The sequence below is a fragment of the Barbatula barbatula genome (genome assembly GCF_947034865.1).
Source record: "Barbatula barbatula genome assembly, chromosome: 19".
Lineage (NCBI taxonomy): Eukaryota > Metazoa > Chordata > Actinopteri > Cypriniformes > Nemacheilidae > Barbatula > Barbatula barbatula.
This window is the reverse complement of record NC_136782.1, coordinates 11,613,565-11,628,786: the sequence shown is the minus strand read 5'-3', so window position 1 is coordinate 11,628,786 and position 15,222 is coordinate 11,613,565. Positions and strand designations below refer to the sequence as shown.

The following is a 15,222-nucleotide window of genomic DNA, read 5'->3' as shown; positions in this document are numbered from 1 at the left end:
TAATCATCACCCTCAAATCAGCCCTGTGCCACCATCTCACTTTCTGTTATTGACTCACAGAGATCCTGCCGTCCTTGTCATTGACACGAACGTTATTCCTCTTCCAGTAGACAGTGGGCTCGGGGTGACCCCGTGGAGGGACGCACTCCATCACGGCGGGCTCCCCGGCTGCCACCACCACATCATTGGGAGGCTGCCGGAAATCATCTCGGAGAACTGTGGGAGATTGAGAGAAGCGTTAGGTTAAGGTTTATCTTCTTTGTGTGAGATGTTTGTTGATCTTCACTGAGGAACGAGGGAATTGTGATGCAGAGATTCATTTCTTTCTTCTCATCTAATGTGAATGTCCCCGCGATCCCTCATCTTATCAATTATAAAAAAAAATCATAACGACGCATTCTCATTTAAATACGACTGAATAATTGACTGCAGAAAAGAGACGTGACTGTGTTTCTTTAAAAGTCTTGCATGACGAAATGCACCTAGGGAGGGTTTGGTTAATTCTGCAGATGTTTAGATTCAACAATGACCGCTTGTGTTAAATTTACTAAGCATCCGTATAATGCACACGTTGAACCCTGCCCTTTCCTCAATTCTCTTACTACCGTTCACACTGAGAGCGAAAGGCTCCGCTTCCTGCCACCTGATTTAACAGGAAAAGCAACCCATAAATCCCTGGTGGTGATTGACGGATTAAAAATGCAACCCCTGCCCTATGGTAGCAGCCTTGGGGGGCCCTTTGAGTTTTCTACATCAAACGGTGAGCTCTTACAGGGTGGTAGATTCTCACCGGCAGCGGGCACAGAGCCTCACATACACATACAAACATAAATGCCAACGACTAAAATGAAACGACTCCAAAACGATTCAAGCATGGAAATCATCATTATGATATGACCTCTGAGGCAGATCTTCTGCATTACTAAATTCTGGCCACACCATCCCTTGGCTGACCTTTCAAAATACAATGACTTGTGATAATTACTTATAAATATTCATTTAAATGTCATGTTATTGGTGATATCCAGAGCTCTGAGACTTCCACACTCTTTGTTAGTTAAAGTTATCCTCGTCTATGAATATTCATAACTGTCAAGCTAGGACAAATGGTGTGGGTCTGTCATTGAGCAAGTAGTGTCTCAGATCTCACATTAGGATTTGAAATGGTCATCTGTCAGTCTGTGTACTCAGAGCCTTCCCTCCACTCGGATCATGACCAGCACCAACACAATCTGTCACATACCCACATGCTCAAGAATTCTTTACAGTTTTTCATAAGATGTCAAATTTCCTCAAAGTGAGATATCTTAACATTGTGTAGTGGGCGTTGTGAGATTCTCACTGGCTAATGCCAATGCAACATCTGAAGTGCAGTGTACTGTAGCTGATACAGTATACTGCAATGCCATATACAATTGTGGCCAAAAGTGATGTCCAGGGTTGTGTATTTGCACAATATTTCCTTTTAATGCTCCAGAGTTTCAAAATGACCATCACAATACAGTATGAGTTGCATGATACGAATGTAAAAAACAACAAATTTAAAGCTATTTATTCCACCAAATGATTTTTTATTATTTTGGCAACCAACCGCTCACTCCACCCCTCCCACTCCCTTTGGAAACACTAAAGCTGACAGAACATGGCGAATTACATGCAAGGCGTGTATGTAGATAGAAATCGCTCATTCTAAGGTCATAAAAACATGTATATATTATTGCATTTCTATCAATAGATTATCCCAAAAATTACACACTGGAACTTTAATATATTATTTGAATTTAATTGAATCTACATTATTATTATTTATATTAACATTCTATTGGATACTAATTGTATTAAATAAAAAATTTGTTGAATTTTATTCTATATACATTTTATTAAATGAACAATTTGTTGAATGGGTCGTGTAACTTTGTCACATTTAAGTTAGCAAAGTAGCGGTTCTTCTACTGGTAACCCAAAGTAATACTGACTAGACATAGCTTATGCAATTTACTTGTTTTCTAAAATATTCTCATGTATTCCGGAAGTTAAGTTTGGGACACAGAAGCGTGCAAAAGCAGTAACATTTGTTTATATTGTGGTTTTGAAACCATCTATACAACAAATACATCTCTTATAATTGAATAAAAAGCCAAGATGTCAACTGTCCAAAAAATGTCTACCTGACATAAGCCGTAAAAATCACTTTACTTAGTATAACCAAATGTACTATTTAACAGTTATTACATTCCTTGTAGTGCAAGAAAAAGTGCAACATCACTTGACAAGCCTGTCGGCACATTTAGAAATACAAACAAGGGAGAATTTGCTGTCTTTGGCTATTATTAGCCAATGCTGATACAGTAATCTCAAAATATATCAAACAATATCAGTTCATCACCAACCCAGAACGTATAATTTGTATTAATGTTCCATTCTTATTGATTTAAACTACATGGCTGAAAGCAAAAGTGAACCACAACAATTTTGACATTTAGCTAAACACAATAACAACTAATAAATAGCTAAATTCATCCCCCAAAGCCAAGATGGATTAGAAAACCAACTGACTATAAAATTATTAAATCGTCCGTTTCCCCTTTGGCTGTGAAAGCTGCTGACTCCCTTGTGTTCGACTGAAAATGCTAAATGAGTGTCCACTCATTCCCTATGGCCATTTTCCATGAAAGTGTATGAACAAATATCAGGCCTTCTGTAGTGTAAAAGCATATCTGAGAGAGAGAGAGAGAGAGAGAGAGAGAGAGAGTGCAGATCTTGCAGAATCTAACATTAAACACAAAATCGACATCTATCTTGCAAAACCCAACTTACCCGCTATATGCCCTCCGGATCCAAATCACATAAGACACACCCACTTTGACCACGAGAGCTAAACTGTCACCGAGGGTGACCGATGGCCCCCCAACAAAAATGCATAACCTCGCCAGAGTAATACGCACACATATTCATGCATGAGCTTTCAAATTGGCAGTGCGCTTACAGATTCGTCCCCTGCAGTCCACTGTGGTGGCCGTCACCTCCCGAACGGAATGTAACTCGCAGGAGGCATATGCACAAACCAGGACAAGGACAGGCTGTTCCCAAACAGCCCCCAGCATGTTGCATTTTTCAGGAGATGAGTCATGTGTAATTCATGAGCTCTGGTTAGGAAAAGAGGAGGGAAAACAGTGTCACCGTTTACCTAGACTCGGCCGGCCCGCACAAAGCCCGTAAGTGCCCTCGGCGATATCACGTGCCTTGTTACGGGGAAAGAATGATACACGATTTGGCTCTGACAATGTTCGTCCCTCTTGGTGTCTGCGCGGGAAGCTATTCTTCCTACTCTCATCCTCTACGCTTTGGTAAAGAGCAGGAAAAGTGAAGGCAGCCTAATATTTAGTCATCTTTGAGGTGACTGACATGAGCTGAGAGCCTCATTAGCTACAGCTGAAAGCTTGGCTGGATCACATGACCGGTAGAGAACATTATGGTCACTCTTTAATTATGCTTGGCTACCTTCCACCCTGAACAGACCTTGCAGAGCAAAATCATTATCATCCCTTACATATGCTGTTAAAGCCAATTACTTCAGCTGCTAAAATGATTTATGGAAATAATCAACAAGAATTAGAAAGGAAATATCCTTTGTGTATATTGGCTGTGTCCAGAAAGGTCATGCACACTCAGATTTTGAAAGCCAAGAGGATTTTGCGGAATGCAATTTCTTTTATAAGTAACTCACAATGTTGTAAGAAATGTTTATCAGAAATGTTATGGCAGAAATCATGTGCATGTCAGAGGCATGTCAGAGGCACATCATCTACTTTAAATTATCTACCCACCCCCGCAAAAGCTCGAAACTTGTGCAAGTCTTTGTTTCTGTAACACACAAAAGGGGTTATTACCAAAATGTCAAAACTCTTTTCTTCACAGCATATATGGACAATGGTCACTGGCTGGCGAGGTCGGCTGCAATTTTCCTGATTTTGTAAGTTGAAAAAACATTTGTTCGGTATTTGAACTCAGGTCCCCATGCATACTAAATTAAATCTAACACATTTTACTGAACTATTATGTTTTTTTAAAGCATTGCTATCTCTTTGTTGATGTCTTATCTTGAGGTACATTCTTAAAAATCTGTGTTATTTTAAACCCATGGTGCGGCCAAATAGGGATGAACCCAACAGTTGGGTTATGAATTAACCTATGCTGGGTTGTTTCAACCCATGGTTGAGTCAAATATGAACAATTTCTGGGTTCATTTAACCCAATGATTGGGTTTGCCCCTTATTGACCTGAACTGAAATAATTCAGTTCAAGTTTAAGTGCTTTTTTACAATGCTACATTGGTTCAAACCAGCTTTACATTAAAAAATGAAAGAAAACTGGAAAATAATGTATTTTATAGACGGTTTCATCAGACGCACATGCCTGGCACGAAGTGTTTGGTTATAATATAACGTATTTTATATTTAAATCAATTTATACTAATTGTTTATTGTGTATTAATTGTATTAAATTAAATTTGATTCTTTGCAGAGGTCTACCAGAAGTTAATCTTTGGCCACATAGCATTTGTTTATCTGTCGCTGAGACTTTGTCTATACAAGCTTAATTCTGAAATCCGCCTTTAAGTAGGCCTATCTTAAGTCAAGTTGAAGCAATTGTTGTGAATATTTTCTTTTGCATAAAGAAAGAAATGGTGCTTACATAGAAATGTACAAATTTGAAAAAGCTCTGTCTCAAGCTCAGTAGTTTAATCAGGAACAACATCGCTAAACTATAAAGATACAAGTTCAGAAACCACATCTTTATAACTTTACTTTATAACTTATAACTTTATAAAAGGATAGTTCCTTCCCACCCCCAATCAGGGGCGGACTGGCCATCTGGCGTACCGGGCATTTTCCCGGTGGGCTGCTATCGTTTGGGGCCGGTAACGGATGCTTTTGGTGAATTATAAATGGGAGTGTACGCAGCACGGAAGCCAAAGACACTTAGGCTTTCCCCGCATAACCCCCCCTGTTGACAGAATTAACAATGCGCCACGAAAGAAGATATTGATGCACGTTCGTGGCCATTGCACCGCTCGGTGCGCGTCATTTGCACAGCCTACCGCAAGTTCTAGTCTGTACCGTCTTTGCATTGACTTTGTATGTGGTTTACTCACACAAAACGTTTAGTCAATTCGCATTTGGTGTGAACCCAGTGTAAGGCTGTTAGACAGCACATTTTGATATGTGACCACCGGTTTTCCAGTTATTTAGTGCCATGCATTTGACTTACGGGAATCAAAGGAAATTTCCCAAGCTGAATCTCACACAGGTCGATCTCATTTAAAAAAGCCAGAGGTCTTTTCTCTCAACCCCCCTGTAGAGATCATGGGATGATGGTAAATGACAAGCCTTTTGGGATGTACATTATTAATAGCCCGCCACTGACTCACCACGCTTTATCCTTACTTACACACAACGGCTCATTTGCATCGCCCCTCTATGGAGACACATTTGACCGCTGGTGACTCAGGTGTTGATCTTAGAAGGACAATCATTCTAACATGAAAAATTTGTTTGGGTTTTGACAAGTGGCCATCTGCCAATATGTGTATGTGTGAGGAGACTTGTGAAGGCTAGGGGAGCCTAACAAGGTGCATACATTTAACCACATGTGAAATTATGTAATTATACAGCGATGCATTAAAATGCATGTTGTGAGAGGAGTTAAGGGGTGCCGGCGTCCTACTAACATGTGCTTGTAAGTGTGCAAAGAGGATGCCGGATGTTGTTTTTGTTCATTTTAGAGGTACATAAATAAATCCATCCCAGAGGTGGGTTAATCCCTGCTACAGTATGTTGTTCCTCATGTAGAAACTCGGATATTCGAACCCCACCCACACAGAAAGACTGGGTTAATCCACATACTGCTTGTGATTATTTTCTTTCAGACTGGTAAAATCCTTATCGTTTTTGGTCCCGTATACACTCTTTTGAACGTAACTGAACTGAAAGTAATATCACAACACAGAGTGAATCATGAATGACATGAAAATTGTATTGCGTAATGACTAATAAAATAATGAGATCCCGCACACTATCAATACTACAGTAGTACAAATATTTATTAATTAACACAATGTTTCGGTCCACTGACCTTCATCAGGCTTAGACACTTTCGAAAACACTATGTTTGTAAATACAGTTCCCACCAATGAGTATCACACAATTACATATTATCCATTATAGTCTGTCTGATATTTGACCTGTGTTTTGACTTGCATAACCTTATATATTTTGCTTATAGTCAATGCTTTCTTGTACAGCTTCCTTGTAACAATGAAAATTTTAAAAAGTGATATATAAATAAAGCTGACTTGACTTGACAACATTTTACGTCACCAAATAAATGGATTCAAATATACAATAGGGGACATACGTAACATTACATAATGCTTCATCATTGAAACCCAAGGGTGGAAGAATTTACAAAGTCACAATCCAGAACATTCATTTATTCATTACATTTATATAGCGCTTTTCTGCTTTACATTGAAGGGGGAATCTCCTCAACCACGACCAATGTGCACCATCCACAATTCGAGTTTAAATAAAAGGCTTTCAATATAGACCCCTCTTGGTCAAACAAACACTCAGAAGAACAAAGAGGAACACATTACAACATAACATTAAATAATGCTTCATCATTTAAACCCAAGGGTGATAAAGTTTGCAGTAACAAAGTCACAGTGCAGAACAATTCATGTTTTAGTAAAAGGTCTAGATATCACTCTTTTTGTTGATCATGAAAAATATGTTAGATAAAAGTATAAGCGAGTTATGTTCAACAACATTGTGCATGTGAAAAATCCCATAACAGCCCTTCAAGCGGGTTTAGATAACAGCACATGGGGAAAGACGTATTAGGCCAAAGCTGCCACCAAAACACCATTACTTCATAATCCAACGCTGAGAAAGAGAGGGACAGCTGGGTCTAGAGCCTTTTAAGTAAGTTTTATTTTTTATTTGTCCTATTTTATCTTAATCTGGGCTCAGGGAAGGCCACATTGTGCTCCTGCAGACTGACTGCCACATTCAGCGCTTTGAAATAGATATCTGTTCTTTTGCATAAAAGCTTCAACACAAAGCTGCTATTCTGAGAGAATACGTGAATGGATATTCGATGTATTCAAGGTCAGATCTTCTATGCAACAAAAAATATAACTACTGGCTTTTACCTTTTGTCATGCTGTCATTGTGACAAAGTGTCAGATTAAGCATTCGCTTTATGGCATACGTATTTTACTTGAATAAAGCCGTAACCCTCTATATACTGTGATTTAGCTTTGCGTGGATTAACATATTACTGTAAGAGCCAGATTTAACCTGTTTTTTTATTTTCTGAGAACAACACTGGCAAAACACAAAATGGAGGTATTTTATCTGTCACAAAATACTCCGAAACAATGCTTATATTGAAGGGGTAAAAAATTCAAATATGAATCTTTGAAAGGCCCTTTATGTTTGACTGAATGGGTTATTGAAAAAAATTAAGTCAATATAGTACCTCAGAGACTATGTATTTTTGTAGGCTAACCCCGAAGTGAGAGCCACGCTGGTTCCCTCGACCGAAAGCCTATATGCATTTTTCCCATAGACTTTTGGAAGATCAGAAAAAAAAATTCTGTGATTAAGAATGGTTTATGATGTTTACACGTTTTGTCAAGATAATCTTTACAAATGAACACAACATTTGTTACCTTTGAAGTCGAAATTCAATCGGTAGAAGTAAAAAGCTAACATGATGCTATAAACAGAATACACATAAGGTCGCTGGATATCAATGTCACCACCACCAAGCCTCTGACAACTCTTTAAAACTTTAGCTATAATAAAAACTATAATAAGTAACATTTTCCCACTGGATCACTGTATAATGTAATACAAATCTGTGGCAACAATCAATTAAATAATACTGTAAGTACTATTGTCCTATGTTATAATGCATTATTAGTAAAAGTATGACTTACTAAACACATCGGGCGTATATCTAAAAATGGATACTTTGTCACTTAACTGTATGATCAAATATGATCAAACCATTTTTCAGCAACAATGTTCACTAATTTCTAGAAATCCTACACAAACATCATCTATCTCAACATTAAACACAACTATTAAAATGTGAGAGTTTCATTAAGTTATCGTTGTTTGTTTCGGTGCTATTTACGTATGTGTGGGAGTAGGATGGAGCGCAGATTCGTGATTCCCAAATTCCGAAATTAAGGTCATTGCACAAATTTGCATCCAAATTTTTCGTATGTTTAACAATAAAAACCACCTTAAGTTTAGTCAATCACATTTACACACTGCCCCCGATATTAACATCCGTCATAAAAATTGCATGGAAACGTCGTTGTGATTGATCGATTAAGTTACCAAATATGGTAACTTGCCCAATAAAGGGTTAAGGTCCTGCTTTGGTTTATGGAGTCTCCAACAACCAGTTCACATACATACAAGGTGTAAAAACACTTTCATTTTCTAATACTAGGCAGTTATTATTACCTTACTTCTTGACTGACTCTCAAATGATTCGTTCGGCGATTCATCTGTCTAATCCCCTCCTTTCTGTCAGCCTGCTCTGATCTTGTTGGTCAGATGGTCTAGTCTGTTGTAATTGGTCTACTGCATACAGTGTCGCAAATGGAACGTAGGTGAGTGACGCAAATCTGACATGGAACTGAAATTAGAATGACAGACCAGTCGTTCATGTGATTCAGAGTCGACTCCTTTTTTCCCAAGCCAATAAATGTGTTATTCGTTCCCTTTGGCTTTACAACTTGGCAGACTGCTTACATTCACACACTGCATGAAACGTAATTTTAAAGATATTGTAATAGTTACTCTTTAACAAGTTGCACGGCAACTCTCAATATGTCCGCTCCAGCGAAGGAAGTCTGTCAGTGAAACGAGCCAATCGTCAATCAGTAAAGACTGATGATTCTCTGGAGTGGGGCTCTCATGAGGTGTTGCCAGGGTGTACGCAGGCACAGTAGATGAGGCGACCTCGAAAATTTTTATTCTAGCACAATTTAAGCTTGGCAAACCAAAGTTCTGATATACTGTAGTTCATGTAATGTTTAATTATTGAAATATGCTGTTTAATGGTGATTTTAGCCAGCGATTTTTTTGAATTATCTGCCTTCCCCCATTCAAGTTGATAGGACTGTGGACTTGCAATGATGTATATAGCTGCCCAGACGCATTGCAAAAATGGTGGCCGAGTGGCACGACTTCCGTAAACATACTTTGAAATCAAACATGTCTTGCTATGACACAGTCCAAATGCTGGTTTAAACCTTAAGTGCAACGTCTAGTGTTGAGCAATGTAAAAATCTGATCTGTGCTGATTTTCTTTTTACAAATCTCCTGCAGAAAACATATGAGAATAATGACTTGGACAGCCATGAACATGAATTCTCTTTTCAGGGCCCCTTTGTTATTCAAAAAGATTGACAACGTGGGCACGGGTCAAACTACAAACGATTATATAACGCACCTCTCTAAAGATTATCTCTGCAGGACGTTCATGACTCTAATATAACAAATAATCACATCACACATGTTCACCAAACCGAGAGACACAAGTGATTCACCAACAAACAAAATAAATAAAATATTCTAAGACTCTTGTTAGCTCAAGTGTCTAACAGATGGGCACCATAGAATCAGAAACACAAAATATTGTTCACTTATCACAAACACGCTGATCCCATGAACGAACAAAAAATGTTCACGTCAATCTGCTAGCTATAATCTGAACTGCGGCATGTGTGTTTTTCAAACTCTTCTGCTTCCTCCCGCCCTGCCATCACCTGTTGTACACATCAGGATCCTCCATCCTCATCGTCCCGTGGTCTTGTTGGCAACTGTCCAACTCTAATTAGCACATTAATCACTTCTGACGAGAAGATACAGACAGCGGTGAGCCGGGTCTCTAGGTGTATAACCTAAGGCTCATCGCCTCATCTTCTACAAGGACAAGTTCTTAACACACCAGGATTGTGCAGTAAGAACTAATATCTAGCTGGAGTGCTGATTTAGGTTCTTACATGCTCTTGATGGCTAAACCGATTCTATTTTCTTTCTAGGTGTAATTGTCCGTTATTAATCATCCTCTGTGTTAAAGGTTTGCTCAGAGGACACGTTGTAAGGTTCTGTGCTGTAATTATGACTTCTCATCTGCAGTACGACTCGATTATGAAAGGAATTGATCACTTTCAACATACATTTTCATCATAATTTACTCACCCCTCTTGTTATCCAAGATGTATATGTATTTTTTTCTTTAGTCGAGATAAATTAAGGTTTTTGATGAAACCATTATAGGATTATTCTCCATATAGTGGATTTCAATGGACTCCAAATGGTTGAGGGTCAAAATTACAGTTTCAGTGCAGCTTTAAACGATACCAGACGATGAAGAAGGGTCTTATCTAGCGATGTGACCAGTCACTTGAAAAAAAGATGCATATGCTTTAAACACAAATGCTTGCCTTGCTCTGTTCTGGGAAGCGCGATCACGTACTTCACCTGCGCTAAAAACAAACATCTATTTAAGAGTTGAAGTATTCGGCATACAGGATTCGATTAACCGCTGTGTGCATGATTGCAAATAATTTTCACCCAGAAGGTTGTGTTAGCGTTTAGGACAGTAAGCCAAAAAGTCTACAATCGCTGGAAGGAATCAGTTCATGCTTGCAGCCAATTTTAAGATCTTATTACATTAAATGGGGAAACACTTGAATCACTTCCTTCGGCAAATTGGAAATGAGCTTAACATGACATTGATCATTTAACTTATACATACAATCAGCCTAAACTTCGTCTCAAACCTCCAGACGTCAATAACCTAAAACCACTTATCAGACCTCTGATAATACAACAAGAAGCCCCAAGCTATTTTAAGGGATTGGTACTTGGCGTTGTTTGTTGAAGAGAAAAGAAGACAGCCATGTGGAAAGTAGGCGATGTACTATTTTTTCGTTCTTAATGAGGAAACTTTGGGGATTCAAATTAGTTGCATTCTTTTCCTAATCAACAAACTTGCTAATCCAGTTTCTTCTGGCAGACAAGCTGGATCTGTTGTCTTTCCGGTGCCAGAGAGTTGGATTATGTTTGAGCCAAAGGCCCGGAGCGAAGCCAAACAGCAGGAGGACACAATCACGGCCCCGTATTATAGAAGGCGAAAACTCACCGGCAGCCTGCCATGAAAGAACTAGACAAACAAAACCTAAGGCCACAGCTGAGAGGGATAGATTACTTTTATTTTAGCAGAGTTATGTTCCATCCAGATATAACAAACAAGGTGGAATTCATCAAAAAGGACTTACTGGCTACTTCCAGCGATGCGTTTCGGCTAACAGCCTCTCCGAGGTAATTGCGGGCAACACAAGTGTAAACACCCTCGTCTGGTTTGCTGCGGCGTCCGTGAACGATGCGCAGAAAAAACAGGGAGCCGCTGGGCAGTAGCATGCGGTGGGACCGTGGATCGTCTCTATCAGTCTCCACGTGCTCGCCGTCTTTGTACCACTCTACCGTGGGTGCGGGCCGACCCTCTGACTTACAGTTCAGGGTCGCCGGCTCGCCCTTTGACACGGTCAGATCAGAGGGGTCCTCCACTATCCGGGGTGGAAAGTCCTCCAAACGTGGCCGTGACCCTGTGTGGAATCAACAGAATATATTTGATTTCTAGTAATGGTCTTTAGGATATGAAAATATATTTTCCATTGACATTATTTTGACATTGTAAGTGTGCAATGTCTTTGATTAAACTATATTCTTCATAAGAGTTAGTGGCCTTGGCTCAATGGAACTGTAATATTATTTGTGTGTGTAAGTTAGCCTTGATGATGAAGCACTGTCTGTTGAGATTATTTTATGCTGAAAATGGCTGCATGTATATTTTATCAAAACAACATTAATAAGTACTATCTCATCTGGGTTGTCTGCCCAGACAAAATGTAACCATGGGAGAAAAATCCTTTAAACTGATAAGAGGGCATTTTTTGATATGATGGTATAAATTGATGGATTGAATGAGAGTAAGAGAAAATATGATTTACATAATTTGCTTTTGTGTATATGAACTCTCTTTCTCAGCTGAGAATACACTCAGAAACCTGTCTATGAGTGTATTTTCTTCGTTAAAAATGTAAAATCAAGTCTAGTTATTTAGTTAAATAAACACAATGTAGCCGTAATAAAAAAACGTTAAAGGGCAAAAAATAACCTTCAACTATACAGCAAAGTAAAACTACAGCATTCTCTCAGCATGTATTCATCAAAAGAAGGAATAAGGGACGAGAGCCTTCTTGGCCGGTGGGAGAGAGAGCAGAGGATGAACCTCTCAAAGGCTGATGACTCAGCACCTATTAAGCTTTCAGCCCCGAGAGCCAGACGGATTCAGTGAGAAGTTTAAAGAAGCTGACATTAAGGCTGAGTCGAGCACGGCCGCTGCTGGTGAATGAGCCTCCAAACCTCATTGCCCATTAGTGGTGAATTCTGCTCGTGCAGGGGCTATAGAACTAACTGAGAAGCTTTCTGCTTTGTACGTTAGGGGCTTTTAAGAGGTGGAATATACTGTATCAATTATGAGCACAGCGGTACCTATATGTTGGGTTTCACTTGATCTAAAAAGGTATAGCAAACACCGGCGGTGCATGTTCCGGGTGAAATAAATAGTAAATAAGTAGCCCCCAAAAGAAATTGAAATTACTCTGAAAGCATTTCTGTGGGGGAAAACAGCCTTTAGAGAGCACAAGGTGTATTGTCTTGGGAGAAAGGAAATCCAGTGGCCTTTGTATGTCATGAACGGCTAACTAGTTCATCATCCTCCCGCTGCACATAACACTCGACGCAAGTATGTTTCCATCCGTTTATAACAGTTTAGATTATACCTCCCACTATTCAAAGGCATCATCACTTTTCAAGTTATGACAAGATAATTGGTCCTTGTGAGAGAAAGAACGGAGCGAATAAAAACCATTGCTTTTTATTCCCATCACGGATGAAAAGATGCAGCTATGCTGATTTAAAAGCATAATTACTTGTCAAGGATTCAGACTGTCACTGCTTTCTTTAAAGCACATATATATATTAGAGGTTTAAGATAAGATCACACATATGTTCACATAACTAGCATCCTATGGGCTGAAAAGCGGCATGTGTGTAGCCACACAATGATAAAAAAGTCTCTCTATTTTCACGCAGTTACATAATATTTACGCATGCAACTCAAATGAGAAATATGTGTGAGATTTTAAATCTCGCAGTTTCTCTCAGTGGTAGATTCCCTCACTCAAAACACAGAGTTTCGCATGTATTTAGCCTTTTTCCGCATGAAAATACGTAACCTTGATCAGCATTGACACGCCCTGAATGAAAATGGAAACCTGTAAAAGGCACACTGGGAAATGCAGTTGAGCAAATTTTCACGATGAGTAACAGCCATTTTTATTTTAGTAACGGTTTCTATTTCTGCGACGTAGCGGCTGACAGCTCCGCCCACAACAATGATCTCATTCGATATAAGTTCTGCACCTCATGGATATTATATCAACAAACATTAGTTAGTTTTTGTGTTAATTTATATTAAAGGTTTAGCAATTTTGGTGTATGCCTTTCTCATAAATTGTATTATTTTAAATATTCTATATAGGATGAATTATTTTTTATTTCAACTTTTGTTTATTATAATAATTTGACTGCTTTAAAACATTTCATTTTTTTTCAATTATCAAAATCAATATTTCATTTGATTTCACTGTACAGGGACTTTTTCAAAGTTTTACTTTTAGTCAACTAAAATAATGGGCTAAGTTGCATATAACACTGTCAGGTTGTTTTGGCTTTATAAGGCATAACAGAGTGCTCAGCATTGTAACGAGGATCTGTCATATCGCTGATATATCTTTTTTTATCTTAAAACCACCCATATTTGCCAGCCAAAATTCAATTGTTAAATGACGGGTGTTTTATTAGCTTCCAGAAGGAAAACCTGTTTACTTGGTTTTAAGGTAAAACGTATAAATGACTGGATTGCTCAATCCCCAACTGTTCTCTTAAATTACATTTACCCATTTGGTAGATGCTTTTATCCAAAGCGACTCAGATTGCATTCTACTATCCATTTGTTTCTGACTATGTGAAATCTCCTGAGATTGAACACATGAATTTGACGTTGTTAGCGCCATGCTCTTACCACTGAGCCACAGGAAAGCCAGGGAGTTATCACATGTTAATGTCCCCGTTTTTATATTTAAAGTATCACAGGACATTATTACTACGCAAGGATGTAAATGGTTAATTATATAAAGTCTGTAATTTTTCCATCATGTTAGACATAGCTAGAGTGAGTTACGTTCTTTTTCATTGTAGTATCGTACATAACAGATCAGCAGACTAACGAGACACCTTAACATATGACAAATGTGCTGATTCTGAAATCTAAATACAGATACAGGCTGTATATGTTCTTTGAGTCATGAAGCTTTATTTCTAAACATTTACACATTTGCATCGCTATTCTTCCCAAAATAAACATAACCATTGGAAAAAACATCAGAAGTAACAATTCATTTAAATACACATGTAAACTAAAACCATATCACGCGCCTAATAAGCTGAAAAGGGATCATCATATTTCGTAATTTTGACTGCAAGTCAAATGGAGCTCTTTGTCAGTTAGGCATACCAAGATGGTGGCGCGATCGCTTCCGGTGGCTTTACATCCTGCCGTTGGTTTAACTTTCCAGGCGCAATCCAGTCATTTATATAGATCACTGGGTAAGACACGACGTTCAAATGGCAGAACAGCCAATTCGGTTTAATCATTTGTAAATATGTCACACATTTATATAAAAATTTTGTGTAATATTAAACGGTAACTGTAACAATGATTTACAGCATATGGGTTACCATGTTTTGAATTATCTGGGAATATCAGACCTTGATTGGCCAACCAGAATAAACTATTCCAGAGTGCTGTGTAATAAAGTGATATATTATGCTATGATAGAATATTTACAAAAAAAAACATTTAAAACATACTATGATTTACCATAAGTCCACTATTAAACAATTTGAATAGCTGTTACTAAAGTCATGTGATGAAAATGATATTTGTGGGTATAGGAGAATCAAGTCACTTCCTGTTGAAGCGAGTTATATTTTGCATATG

General features: G+C 38.4%; 1 protein-coding gene across 1 annotated transcript in view; it reads right to left on the bottom strand.

Annotated features, from left to right (window-relative positions):
* The window catches only part of LOC306908862 (roundabout homolog 2), a 44,221-nt gene that overhangs the window by 26,661 nt on the left and 2,338 nt on the right, over positions 1 to 15,222 (bottom strand). Inside the window, exons 2-3 of the mRNA XM_079482101.1 lie at positions 11,375 to 11,701; positions 59 to 216 (exon numbers count right to left, since the gene is read on the bottom strand). Of these exons, the coding sequence (XP_079338227.1) occupies positions 59 to 216; positions 11,375 to 11,701 (485 nt within the window). The remainder of the gene's footprint in view (positions 1 to 58; positions 217 to 11,374; positions 11,702 to 15,222) is intronic.